Source organism: Hemitrygon akajei, chromosome 9 (genome assembly GCF_048418815.1).
Source record: "Hemitrygon akajei chromosome 9, sHemAka1.3, whole genome shotgun sequence".
Classification (NCBI taxonomy): Eukaryota; Metazoa; Chordata; class Chondrichthyes; order Myliobatiformes; family Dasyatidae; genus Hemitrygon; species Hemitrygon akajei.
This window is the reverse complement of record NC_133132.1, coordinates 113,503,990-113,518,346: the sequence shown is the minus strand read 5'-3', so window position 1 is coordinate 113,518,346 and position 14,357 is coordinate 113,503,990. Positions and strand designations below refer to the sequence as shown.

General features: G+C 39.3%; 1 protein-coding gene across 1 annotated transcript in view; it reads right to left on the bottom strand.

The window, feature by feature from the left end:
- The window catches only part of sntg2 (syntrophin, gamma 2), a 290,541-nt gene that overhangs the window by 131,883 nt on the left and 144,301 nt on the right, over positions 1–14,357 (bottom strand). The window contains exon 9 of the mRNA XM_073055362.1: positions 13,968–14,059. Coding sequence (XP_072911463.1) covers positions 13,968–14,059 — 92 coding nt within the window. The remainder of the gene's footprint in view (positions 1–13,967; positions 14,060–14,357) is intronic.

Genomic DNA, 14,357 nt, shown 5'->3' with positions numbered 1-14,357 from the left:
CAAGAAAGCTGCAGGCAGGACCGGGAAACTAGACAGATGTGAAAAAGATTTCTAAAGGCAATTGAACCTTTCACACAAAAGACCTCGAGAGAGAATAGGAAATTACTTTCATATAATCTAAACATGAGCTCAGAAAAACTCAAATATTAATACAATCTGAAAATCCACCAGAGATTTTCCCTTTAATCGTATGCTAAAAAAATTTGAATATTTTCATTTTCAGGAAAATGGGGAAGAAATACTTGTGCAATGTATCACAAGATAAATGCAGAGAATGATGAAGAGAAAGCCATTAGAGTCAACTAATGTGTCTCCTTGACACCCGACACAGCCAATTTATTATCATATTTATCTACATCTATTGAATCCAACTATTTCATGAAAGATTTTGATTTTTCAACTCACAGCCTTGCATTGATTTTACTGATACAGGAATTTCCTGACGTACCTTGTCATGTGATCCTATAGGGAACACTTGTAGCTGAAGCATGTGCCAGTTTTCAGTGAGAATTTCCTTCGAGAACTGGAATTTCCTTCCATATTACTCTTCATTTAGAGAAATGCTCCTTAAGGACTCTCTGAGATTGAAGCTTCCTACTAAAATTCTCCCACTCCCTCCTTTCTCTTCAGACAGGAAGCTGGCACTGTATCCCACATTTTCTCATACTTTCTTATGGCTCAGTGATCCTTCTGCCCATTGAGTCTGTTCTGGCTTTCAGAGTAAGCCTATCAACCCCATTGCCTCACGTAGTTCCCTGTACCCTATTCTCTCTCTCCTACCAACCTGTTTCTTCTACTGCACAACCACACTGAGGATAACTTACAGTAGCTAATTAACCTACTGATGCACCATCAATAACTCACTCTGAGATGTAAGAAGCAAGGTATCAGCTTTTATTGACTGGAAGAATGAACAACACTACATCCTGGGGAATGAGGCTGGGCAACAGGCCTCAGTCGCCTTTATACAGGGGTCTGTGGGAGCAGTCCAGACAGGTATATGTAGTTCACCTCACCTACAAATCAGCATGTCTTTGAGATGTAGTAGGAAACCAAGGCACCTAGGGGAAACTCCTACAATGAGAAGAATTTGCAAACTCCAGATGGACAGTACCCAAAATCAAGGGATACTGGAGTTGTAAGACAGCAGCACCACTTGCTGCAATATTCCCAGCATGTTGCAAACCCAGGCGAATGGTCACCAAAGCCCTTAACTATGGTAGCAACAAGTTAAAACATTGTCGTAATCTCCAACATCAGCACTCTCTTCACACCTCCCAAACGACAGTGTTACATAAATATCAAGTACTGACAAATCTCAATGAGCAATCAGTCCCCCAATCCATGCAAGAAGCAGTTATTTTCTAAACTGTACGTATGGAGGGTATTGATAGAGTAGAGCACAGGTTTCCCTATATGATACTGCGTTCCCAGCTGAAGTGTTGAAGTTTAATTTAATGGTGCTGCATCTAAATAAGGGATGCACAGGAAATAACATGACCTGAATGTACTGCATTTTTCTACCACGCCTGATCAATCGGATGTGATTCCCCTCCAGATTATGAGAGACCATTCAACTCCGTTAACAATTTAAGTGCACATCTCACATAAAATTGAACCCAGTCAGTACCTGCCTCGTCAAGAATCTCAGGCACTCTTTCCATTTTTATATTTCCATATTACTTTAGAATAGAGGCCAATCCATCTCACCAGAGGGTCTACAAGATTCCTTAAAGAAAAATAGTGTGTTTCATGTATTAAACTATTTGTAACATTGTATTTGAAAACTGAAGACATGAGAATCCGCCACTCTCCAATATGTAGCTCCACTGTTAAGCATGGCTGAATTACTTCTTCACCTATGAACTGCCAATAATCACTAGGCCTGAAATCCAGTGGATAAATACAATTTCAACAAATCAGCACCAATTATAAAAATGTTTAGTGTCAGAAGTTGTTTTGTTAGTTTCTTCTTGTTGTTAGATCCTGAGATGACACTGTTGGAGGTTCTTGGAAAGCCAAGAATGTGGCAGAAATCTTATGGTTACAGCTGTTGTATTAGACACTCATCATAGTACAGATCAGACAGGGTCAGCCTGTACCAGCAAGCAAGACAAGTAAAGAGAATGAATAACGGAACTTGAACTCATCTTCTCCTTTTATGCTACAAACTGGTTCGAGCTGGTTAAGATAAAAAATCAGTGAACAGGTACTGGCTGAGTCACACTTGAGCTTTGCAACTACAAACGTATAGAAACAAATGTACTATACCAGAAAGTGCAATCTAAAGTGGAATCACTTCTTTTCATTCCTTCTTTCTTGTTTGCTTTCCTGCTGTTGTGCCCAACAATTTTGATCTCCGGAAATAAACTCAAAACTCTTCATCATAGTGACATTTGTTACTGCATCTGCTCATTCGTTGCTCATCCTTTTGTTCTGATTCCCTGGTCTGGAGGAACCATTTATCCCATTAATCCAAGCTCTAACTAATATTTGCTATCTCCATTTAATCTTTAATTTTAACTTTGAGTGTTCCTTTGGCTTCCTTGCACTGCTTCTGAACTGAGCTGTATTTTAGTTTTCAAACTAATAAAGGAAGGTTTAGACCTTAACTGCCCTGCACCCATTAAGTGATCTCTAATATTGAAGGCTGACTTACTACTCTCCATAGGTGAAGACCTTTTGTTCTGAGCAATAATCAGATATGAGTTTCCATTGATTACCTCCACCATTAATCTTCAATTCCAACCAAATAATTATCCATAATTTTATTGAAGGAGCTAATCAATATTATATTATGTGTGCTGTTCCACTACTCGGAATGGAAACATGCTTTTCATCCACAATCTTACATAAGATTTGATAACTTCATATCTATTTTCTTTGTGTTCTGTGCTCATGAGTAATGTTATAGAGCCTATCTGCTTCTATGTTGTAGGCCCTTTATCATCTTAAAGGCCTGAGATTTTTCTCTCTTTAAACTGTTTTTCTGATGTATTCCAGTGCTCTATATTAGTCACTATTTAAGCGATTAAACTTCCCTTCATAAAACTTAGCTCATTTGACATTCTCATTATTGTTAAGTAATGCTAACATAGAAAACTTCACTCATTGATTAATGGAGGATTTTATAGCTTCTTCTGATTCCCACTGCACAGAAATAAGACATGGCATAAATTATTAACACAGTAATTTTATTTCAGTATAAGTAATTCTAGAACAGCATTGACACTTGACTACAAAATATAAAAGATTCCAATAACATTAAATTCCACTCAGCATCATCAGGCATGACATAAAGACCATGATGCAGCAGGGCGTTAGGTCCAAACACCCTTCATGCGATTGGAGCAGAATTGTGGACATTGCTGCATTTTCTTATGGCAGGATATCTGTGAGCTCAATTCTGCAGCAGGATTAGCTTTCTAAAGAATGATCCCTATGTTACATGCCCCTGAATCTAGCTTGCTTAAGAGACTGTGAACCAGCTAGCATTTACTTACAGCCAACCCAAAAAGGTTACTTCTAGTGATGAAACATTCTTTTAAACTTTAAATTAAAAGTTGGAGCTATTGATCTGGATAACAGTTTAGTTGACTTTTCTCCAACAGATCAGGTATTCTTCTCTCTGGATGAAGTGCACTGATGTGCCCCATCTCATTTCACTGATGCCTCTGTTGTTGAGTGCCAACAACTTAGCCAGTAACTTTCTTACTCTGATTCATCTTCTTTTCCAGTCATATGAAGGGTCTTGGTCCGAGACATTGACTGGTTACTCTTTTCCATAGATATTGCCTGGCCGTCTGAAATCCTTTAGCATTTTGTGTGCGTGACTTAACCACTCAGTCCAACTGCTGTAGCCCACGCTGATTTGGGGCAGTCTGAGGAAGTACTCCTGGGGTCAAACTTCTCAAGACTATGATCCAAGCTCATCCACAGCTACCTTGATTAGCATTTATTTTTTTTTCTGCTTTTCATTTCTCTATCCAATTCCATAGAACATGAGTCATTGTTTTTTCGAGAGGACCACTGGGACTTAGTGACTGATAAGGCCAATGGCTCCTGGACTCTGACATTACACAATAGGGTGGGAGGGATGTTCTTTCTATTAGCTGCCACAGAAAAATTGAATTCCACTCAGCATCATCAGGCATGACATAAAGACCATGATGCAGCAGGGTGTTAGGTCCAAACACCCTTCATGCGATTGGAGCAGAAGTTGTGGACATTGCTGTAGGATATCTGTGAGCTCGGCACACAGAAAGCTGCTGAGCGGCATTCCCAAATTAACATGTGGATTGTGTCTATGTCAAAGTATAGTGGGCTTGGGCTTCACTGAACGAGAAATGCAGGGAGCAACTTCAACCTTCATATGTGATTTCACAAAACCCTTTGACTCTGTCAGTCAAGAAGGGTCACGAAGCATCCCTCTCAATTTTTGTTACCTGCGGGGACTTGACCTCTACTATGTCTTGCTTTATAAGATCATAAGACATAGCAGCAGAATTAGGCCACTCAGCCTATCAAGTCTGCTACACCATTTGATCATGACTGATTTATCCCTCTTAACCTCATTCTCCTGCTTTATCTTCTTAACTTCTGATGCCCTTTCTAATCAAGAACCTATCAACCTCTACTTCAAATATATCCAAAGACTTGGCCTTCACAAGTGTCTGTGGGAATGAATTCCACTGATTCACCACCCTCTGAAGCAGGGGTTCCCAATCTGGGTTTCACGGAGCCCTCAGTTAATGGTATGGGGTCCATGGTATAAAAAAGGTTGGGAACCCCTCGTCTAAAGAAACTCCTCCTCATCTCTGTTCTAAAGGAATGTCCCTCTTTAAGATTGAGCACCTTTCCACCAACCAGTGGAGAAACATAAAAGCAAAGAAGATGCAAAACACAAGGAAAGTGAAAAAAAAATTAAATGTAATGTGTGATCATGTAATGGATAGTTTTGAATTGGAATCTGCATTTTCTAGTCAATTTTACTTCATGTTGTCAAAAGAGGACAATGAAGCAAGGATTGTGTGTGAGTGTGGAAGAAAATTCTGAATTATGGGTTAAAATATTAGGGTTACTAATGCCCTGCACCTTTCTTTAATTAACAAACCATGTATTTGGTGCTAGCCTCCAAACATTAGTGCATAACACAGCAGTGTAAACAAGATAACTTGTGTGGCGGGCTCTGTGGGCTGTCAAGTCTGACCATTAAGGGGTGTCCTGGTTTTCCTTCACATGTCAGGTACAACATGTGAAAAGAAATTGTACCCTTGCTCTTTAATGAACTTAAAGGATTTAAGGACTTAATGAGCTTCCTGTAATATCATAAATAAAGATTCATCATTTGTCCTTGGGGTCTTAATATACTTTCAATAATCTATCAGAGCTTTGAGGATGGATAATAACCTATCTCTGTGACTTGTAGAAATAACAAACTGTGGGACAGACAGGCTCTCTCTAACATTTTGTGGAATGTGATAAGTTACACAGGATTGATTTTTTTTAAACTTTGGCTGCTGCAATCTGCTTTCTGTGAGCATGTATAAAAAGCAATGTCTATTGCTTTTTGAAAGACTAGCAACCACACTATTAGTGAACCACTCTTCCCTTATTTATGAATAGCCACTTTGAAGTCTGTGTCCAATTTACTTGTGATCAACTTTAATTGAATTTCCTTAGCAAGTTAATTTCCCTAACAGTGTCTCGCCAGCTAGTATTTGAGGAGCAGTGACCGAGATTACTCATACAGCTCTTTAACTACTTCCAAGTGTAGATCTAAAAGATTCCTTTTCTTTTCCTGTTCTTCCATTCCTTCACCTGCTCTTCAGTTTTCACCAGGGAGCTGGTGGCAAAACTAATCCCTCATAATGGCCAAGGTATGGCATATGCTGCAATTTAAGCCTCACTCAATATTACAGAATATCTTCAGCCTTGTCTTGGCATTACTTAAGGGCATTGAAATTGTGATTTATGTTACACGGCACAATATTTCTCTCATTGTATGGCTTCCAACTCTGTTTTGAGTAATGTATGAATAGATAATCTTTGTTTCCCAGTGGTGGTGAAATGCAAGTGTCAGAGATTTGCTGTAGGATGCAGGAACGATAATGGTCCCTCATCCTCAAGACCTTGATCTAACCCCAGGTACATATTTAATACATGTTGGCACCTTATGTTAACTTGGTGACGTGATGCAGTCAGATATCATGCATTTAAAGCAAACCCTTTGCTTTATGTCCAAGAAGGAAGGAGATGAAGTCAGCTCTCTTTTCATGAAGACTTTTGTAAAACAGCTTGTGTGATTTTGCATATATCTTCAGCAACATTGAAAAAAATCCATGACAAGAAGGTCACACTTGATATTGACAGGAAACCCAATTCCTACCTTGCTTTGGAATTGTGAGTGCAATGGATTTAGATATAAACATAACTTTCTTAGTGAAGCAAAAACTTTGTCACCAAGGTTGAGATCATGTAAATTAACCCACAGTACTTGGGGGCAGCTGGCCTAGTGGTTAGAACATTGTGTTACAGTGGCAGTTGTAGGATTGGGTTTTGATACCTGCCATTGTCTGTAAGGAGCTTGTACATTCTCCCTGGACTCCCAGGACTGATGAAGGGTCTCAGCTCAAAACATCTTAACATCCACAGATGTTACCTGGCCTGCTGAGTTCATCTAGCATTTTGTGAGTGTTGCTTTATTTTCCAGCATCTTCAGATTTTCTCATGCTTGTGATGTGCTACACTGATGCTGGAAGAGTGGCGACTCTTGCAGGCTGCCCAGCATATTCCTTGTTGATTTATTTTGCACAGTCCATGCATTTCACTGTGTTTTTCAATGTGTTTATGTAAAGTACATATGACAAATAAAGCTAATATTTCATCTTTCCTTAAAGTCCATTGCAGGACATAGCCTCCTATTGAAAACAATGATCCCTTTCTACCTCCTGCTTTTTCAGATGCCTTGTATGCTCTGCAATTTTCACGTCACAATAATTCTGATTCTCATTCTGATTCACTCTTGCACTCTCACTCAGTCTCAACAGGAAAGCCAATCACAAGTTGGAAAATTTCAAATCATTAAGAATGACTGCCAACTTGCCAGATGAAGAAGCATTGAAACATCACACAAAAGTAGGAAAGCCTCGGCAATGCCTTCCCTCGCAGTTAAAAGCTACCAGTAGATATTATCTAGAGTTAACCTGTATATTATTGCTGATCCTTTTAAGTAGCCTTAACAAGCATATTAGATTGTCCTGTTGCATTCAGAACTGGCGGCACTGGTGGTTATGTTGCCCATTGCTCATTATAATGATTTGCCTACCATCTACATGCTGACAACATTCAGTGGTGTGCATACAAAGGCCATTCCACTGGACAACAAACAAATTGGTGTAGGAATTCAGTGGTCTGAGCAACTTCACAGAGGGGATAGGAACTATCGATGCTTTGCAACAAGATCCTGCATCTGGACACCATCCAAGGTCATCTTCCAAAGGAGAACTGAGCATATTAATTCTGTAGCCAGTTTTGAGTTTCAAACCACTTCTCTGAGAACACTATACCAGAAATAAAATCGGAAATTAAAACTACATTAGGAGAGCAAATAATCGAAATGTTGAAATATAGATTCTAGTGGGAATATTGGATTCTTCTTTAAGATGTAACTTATATTCATCAACATGTTTTAAATTACAAATGACAAAAAAAAACACTCGACTTTGGATTCAAGCTGTTCACCAGTGACTGTTCCTTGCATCATGTTAGCAGAACAGTTAATGAATTTATTGTACTGTCATATCAAATGGTTGTTGGTGTAATTGAAGGTGGGCTGAATAGATCTTTTTCTCTCAGCCACCTGAAACTTTTCAATTGCCCATCATCTTTTCACTTCTCTCACGAGTTTCCTTTCCTCCTCCCTCCCGTTATTCTATGCTCCGCTAGTCTCCCTCTCATATTCCATCAGATTCAGCCCTGTGTCACTTCCATCTATCACCTTCCAGCTTATGACATCATTTACACTATCCTCCTTCTCTCATCTGCAAATTACCCTCCCCTCCCACCAGCCAGCTCTTGATCCAGCTTTTTCTGCCATCTTTATTTAATAGCTATCTCTCCCTTTCTTTCCAGTCTATCCAGTCCAGATGAAGGTTCCTGACCCAAACACTCAACTGTTCATTTCCCTTCACAGATGCTGACTGACTTGTTGAGTTGCTCCAGCCTCTTTGGTGTTAATCCAGATCTCCAGCACCTGCAGTCCTACGTTCCAGCAGCTGCAGTGGGTAAATGCTGTGATATTCAATTTATCCTGTGCTTGTGATTAAAAATCTCTTGAAGGGCATGACCAAAATATCAGTACAGAAGCAAAAGTTCCTTGATCATGCAGCTTAACCTTGCTCTTAACAAATCTCATTTCTGCACCTTAATAACATTTTTGTTGTGCACTCACAAGCTATTGACATTGGCAGAAAAAGACTGCTGAACCAGAACAGTTTGATCCAGATTTTGTGCAGGCTTCTGCCATGCTTGTTCTCAGTGGGAAGGTAACTTGAATTAACCTCCCAAGCAGCACATATTGCAAGGAAAAAGTTAATTGTGATTCCTCCTTGATACATGCTAAAATAAAATGGACAAAATGGTGTCAGCTTTGGGATGTTGTGATAGTTTGGAGATTAGGTAATGAATAATGTTTTTCCTCCTTACAGACCTGAGGTCTCTGTTTTCCTAATTTACTTGTCTGGGCTGAAGATCGTAAGATGTGCAGTTGGTAGCACCAAGTGATGGAAAAAATAGTGGGGTGATAATTATGCTATTCTTTGAAATAATCATAAAGGGTATAAAAAGGGGCAGTTTCTTAGTGCTGGGGAGATTTTTGCTTTAGGCTCGGTCACAACCAGTGCTAGTGCTGTGAAGACAGTGGCAAGTACATTAACAGAGTCAGAGTATGTTGAGTCGGGTTGGAGAGAAAATAAAGGACTGCATAAAAGATTGCTGGACCTGTCGCTCTCCTCTGCCATTGCAGAGGTCAGCTTGTTTAGTAGATGAGAAGTATAATTTTGATTTCTCTACTTCTACTACTTCAGTGTGGACATGAGTTTTTCTTTCTGTATTTCATTTATGCAAGTTCTAGTAATGTTTTCTTGTGGTCTTTAACATGTGTACAGTGTTTCCTTTGTTTGTGAATGCACATGTGAATACCCTGAGCTGAATTAGATTAGAACACATTTAATTTAATTTTCATTACATGCATATAAAACAAAAAATGAAAAGAAGAAACATCACTAATTTTTCTGCAAGCAAATTTGCTTCTACTTTTGCAAACTCCACTGCAAAGCTACTGAAGGATGCTTATTAAAGGCCTTATAGCTGGAAGCTGGAATTGGGAAGTTCATGAGCATTTCAATCATTGAAAACAGTTGCACGCTAAATGAAACTGTTCATTAAATCCACATCGAAACAAAACATATGATGCGCGGATCGATACATTTTAACTCTTATGTACTGTTCGGGTCAAATTTGACCATTTTGACATTTGACAGCAGCAAAAACACCCTAAATGCCATTTTTAAAGCTGAAATTTGATGACTTTTCCTAAAGTGATCCAAAATGCGCAAAAACGAAAACATTTAAAAATTTTATACTTTTGTATAGGTGCTACAAATTTTTGTACATTGAGGTTGTTCCGGGTCAAATTTGACCCATATCTATTGAAATGGATTTTAGATCTTCGAAGCATTAATTAAGGATTAATCACCCATTTATTAATGTCAGACAGGGTATTTATACATTCTAAATAGATCTGTGGTTCCAAATTTGGTATAGACACTTGTTATGAGGGGATTCTTGGACTGGGTCAAAATTGAACCAGACCATACTGTGAAGGTGTAGAATCTGAACAGTATGCAAGGGTTAAAATAAGAACAGCCAATAGCATAGTTTCCTATTTATGGTAGAGATACAAATTCTAATATCAGCATGTTACCAGGAAAATGGACATTTTTCTTTTCTTCTTTGTCCTAGTGCATAGCAAATCTATTATCATCAAAAGAATCCAAAATGTTCCAAGAACGTGGCTCTGGGTAGATGTCAAGTGATTAGATTCTCCAGTCACTCTCTGCATGTCACCAACAAAAATGCTGATGCCTAAAACGCAAAACATGAATTTTGGCCACACTTTGAGGGGCTAGGGTGACATTTAAGGAAGTAGGAAGGGTAAGTATCAACCAGAAATGATCTTTCTCCTATAATCCACTCTCATCTCCTATTAATTTCCTTCTTCTCCAGCCCTTTACTTTTTCCACAAACCTGGCTTCATCTTTCACCTTCCAACTAGCCTCCATCCCCTCCCCCTACCTTTTTATTTTGGTATCTTCTCCTTTCCTTTTCAGTCCTGAAGAAGGGTCTCAGTCTGAATCATCGAATGTTTATTCATTTCCATAGATGGTTCTTGAACTACTGAGTTCCTCCAGCATTTGTTGTGTGTTCCATTGGATCTCCAGCATCTGCAGACTTTCTCATGTTCAAATTAAACCTCTGCTCATTTTCTTTTCTATCTCTTCTTTCAAAATAATCCTTAATAAAATAATAAAACTTTAGGCCAGCTGCCTTGACCACCTTCATACATAGCTCACTATATGTGTTCTTTATGCATGATAATGCATCACTAAAGCATTTTAGGATGTTGCTTATTACATTAGAAGCTCCAAGTGAGCTAAAATAGTTGTTCTGTCCGACATCTTCTCCAACAGTGTGATGAAGATATTCTAAGTCAGAAAGGTGGAAAATGCTTTCCAGTAGTAAGGCAAGAATGTAGGGGGTTTGGGGTTAATGTTGATGACTAGCAGTTAGCTTATATCAAATGTATCTATGCATTGCACTCTATATCTGAACTTTGACTTCAACATGGCTAAATTTTCAAAACAGAGCACATCATGAATGCATGTCCAGTACAGAGACTGTGCATAAATTCCTAATCTTGAAACTGTAGTCCAGATGAAAGAAAGCATCAACTGTTCATTCCCCACCACAGACGCTACCTGATCCATTGACTCTCTCCAGCCATTTGATTTTGGCTCAAAATTCCTAACCTTCATACCTTAAAATTAATGGGCCTGCAATGGTGGTGATCTCCTGTCTTTAGGGCAGGGGCTCCCAATCTTTTTTATGCTATGGACCCCTATTGTTAACTGAGGAGTCCAGAGACCCCGAATTGCAAACCCCTGATTTACAGTAAATGTCCTGTAGTGGATTCATCAGGTTCTGGTTGCATGAGTGATGGAATACTGTAAGGTTGGGGTCATTGTCACACTTGGGTAGGTTGCAAAGTGACTTCAGGGGCATTTCATTACCATCTGTCCCATTTCACCTTTGACAAGCAAAACATTATTATTCCATCATTGACATTGCTCAAGTACCTAATAATTGGGTTTTTATTGCAGCCTTTTAAGTTAAATATGGAACTCCCAGGTATATCTATCTAAAATACATCTAGCTAACTTCACTGAAAAATTATAGACCATAAAAAGGAAATTTTTCACAAATGAGGACTTGACCACATCAGAAACCACTGGGTTTGCATTTTTCATTTTCAAAATCTTTCAAGTCAAAGTGTAGGAACGCTAAAAGATTTCACCTTACATTTGAAGATGAAAGCAAATCCATCATGTCCTTGCGTATGATCTGCATTAAACCATCACTTTTGATTTGACTGGAGTCCATAGTGGAGAGAATTCTGACTGGTGGCATCACAGCCTGGAATGGAGACTCCAATACATGGGTTTGCTGGAGGCTGCAGAGGGTTGTAGATGCAACCAACTCCATCATGGGCACAAGCATTCCCACCATCAAGACGGTGGCATCAATCACCAAAGACCCTCACCATCCATGGCATGTTCTCTTCTCATTACTACCATCGGAAAAAAGGTACAGGAGCCTGAAGACCCACATGCAGCAATTTAGGAACAGCTTGTTCCCTTCCACCATCAAATTTCTGAATGGCCCATGAACCCTGAACACTACCTCATTATTCTTTACTATGCACTGTACAGCTGCCGCAAAACAAGCTTCATATCATACAAGTCAGGGAAAATAAGATTCAGCTATATGCTTAGACAAAGGATGAAGTGAGGGAAGAGACTTGGCCTATTAACAAAGCAACACCTTGTCATGTTACTGAGAATGGATTTTATCAGACTTTTCTAAGTGTGAGGTGGTTCATTTTGGTAGGCCAAATATGATGGCAGAATATACTATTAATGGTAAGACTCTTGGCAGTGGGGAGGATCAGAGGGATCTTGGGGCTCGAGTCCATAGGACACTCAGAGCAGCTGTGCAGGTTGACTCTGTGGTTAAGAAGGTGTATGGGGTATTGGTTTTCATCAATCATGGAATTGAATTTAGGAGCCGAGAAGTAATGTTGCAGCTATATAGGATCCTGGTCAGACCCCACTTGGAGTACTGTACTCAGTTCTGGTCGCCTCACTACAGGAAGGATATGGAAACCATTGAAAGGGTGCAGAGGAGATTTACAAGGATGTTGCCTGGATTGGGGAGCATGTCTTATGAAAGCAGGTTGAGTGAACTTGGCCTTTTCTCCTTGGAGTGACGGAGGATGAGAGGTGACCTGATAGAGGTGTATAAGGTGATGAGATGTATTGATCGTGTGGGTAGTCAAAGGCTTTTTCCCAGGCCTGAAATGGCTAACATAAAAGGGCACAGTTTTAAGGTGCTTGGAATTAGGTACAGAGGAGATGTCAGGGGTAAGTATTTTACTCCGAGAATGGTGAGTGCGTGGAATGGGCTGCCAGCAATGGTGGAGACGGATACGATAGGGTCTTTTAAGAGACTTTTGGATAAGTACATGGAGCTTAGAAAAATAGAGGGCGATATGTAAGCCTAGCAATTTCTAAGGTACGGACATGTTTGGCACAACTTTGTGGGCCTAAGGGCCTGTATTGTGCTGTAGGTTTTCTGTGTTTCTATGTTTCTTTGACATATCTATATTAGAGATTACTGGTTATATGAATTAGAAATAATTTTGAAAAAAAAAATCTCCTTCTTTGTGTTAGATTTCTATTAAATGTTGTATTGATTCTTAAATGATTGAAAAGCAGCTAAACTGTTAAGCAACTCTATTGGAAATGATCCAAGAGTTGGTGGGTGAAGGTGGGGTGGGATAATGTTCTACACCTATAGTTGGCACATTGGCACAGCTAATAAAACAGTCATCTCACAGAGTCAGAAATTCAAGAACAGTCCTGACCTCGGGTGCTGTCTGTGTTGAGTTACCATGGGACCAATTTTATCCCTCACTATCCTCCGGTGCTGTCTGTGTTGAGTTACCATGGGACCAATTTTATCCCTCACTATCCTCGGGTGCTGTTTGTGTTGAGTTATGTTATCTTAAGTTATCCTGTGATCCCATGTAAATTTGGGGTCGATGTCATCTGAGATTCAGAATTCGAGTGTATATGGGTGTTTAATGGTTGGCTCAGACTTGGTGGACTGCCTCCCTCTATGTTTCTTTCTGTAACTGAAATGAGTTAAGATTATGGATCTTCTGAAAGCAGAAAATGATGATATATTTTGGAGAAGATGACTAAGTTAATTGGTCTACTGAAGGCAGCATATGTATAAAAGTGTACTGGTAAATCTTCACATATATAAGAGTTCCAGCACAACATTTCTGCCTCTTAGAGGAAAACCAAATAGGTTCTTAAACACCCAATCTTCCTGGAGTGGTCACACATATGATAGCATGCTAAACAAAAAATAAACTGCTGGAAGAACATAATGGGTCAAGCAGCAACTGTGGAGGCAAAAGGCTGATTGGTGATTCAATTCAAGAACCTACATCAGGATATTGACCTTTGCCTCCAAAGATGTTGCTTGACCCATCGAGGTCTTATGGCATTTTATAAGCATTGGGAATGTTTGCTGATTTAAAGATAACCAGATGAACTTACTGTATTTGTAGAGGTTCCATTTAAGTGTAGACCACTGTCAAATAGGGGAGAGGATGTTCCACTGCTGTGATCGCTGGATGGGCCTGGTGAGCCTAGAAAATAAAGGGAGAAATACAGCAGTTTTAGTATTGAAGAGCTGTCATGGGAACAGCTGCAGAACACTCCAAATACAGTCACCTTTTTTTAATCATCTGATCAGAAAAATGAATATTGTTAGTTCATGAAAGGAATTTTTATTGTCTTCCTCGTCTTTTAAAACACAAATCCAAAAGAATCAACACAACTATTAACAAAATTTTACAAAAGTGTTCAAAATGTTAATACCTCACTGAATTTTCATTTCATCCCTCATTCTTTGTGCACAGATGTTACAGCCAACACATTTGATAT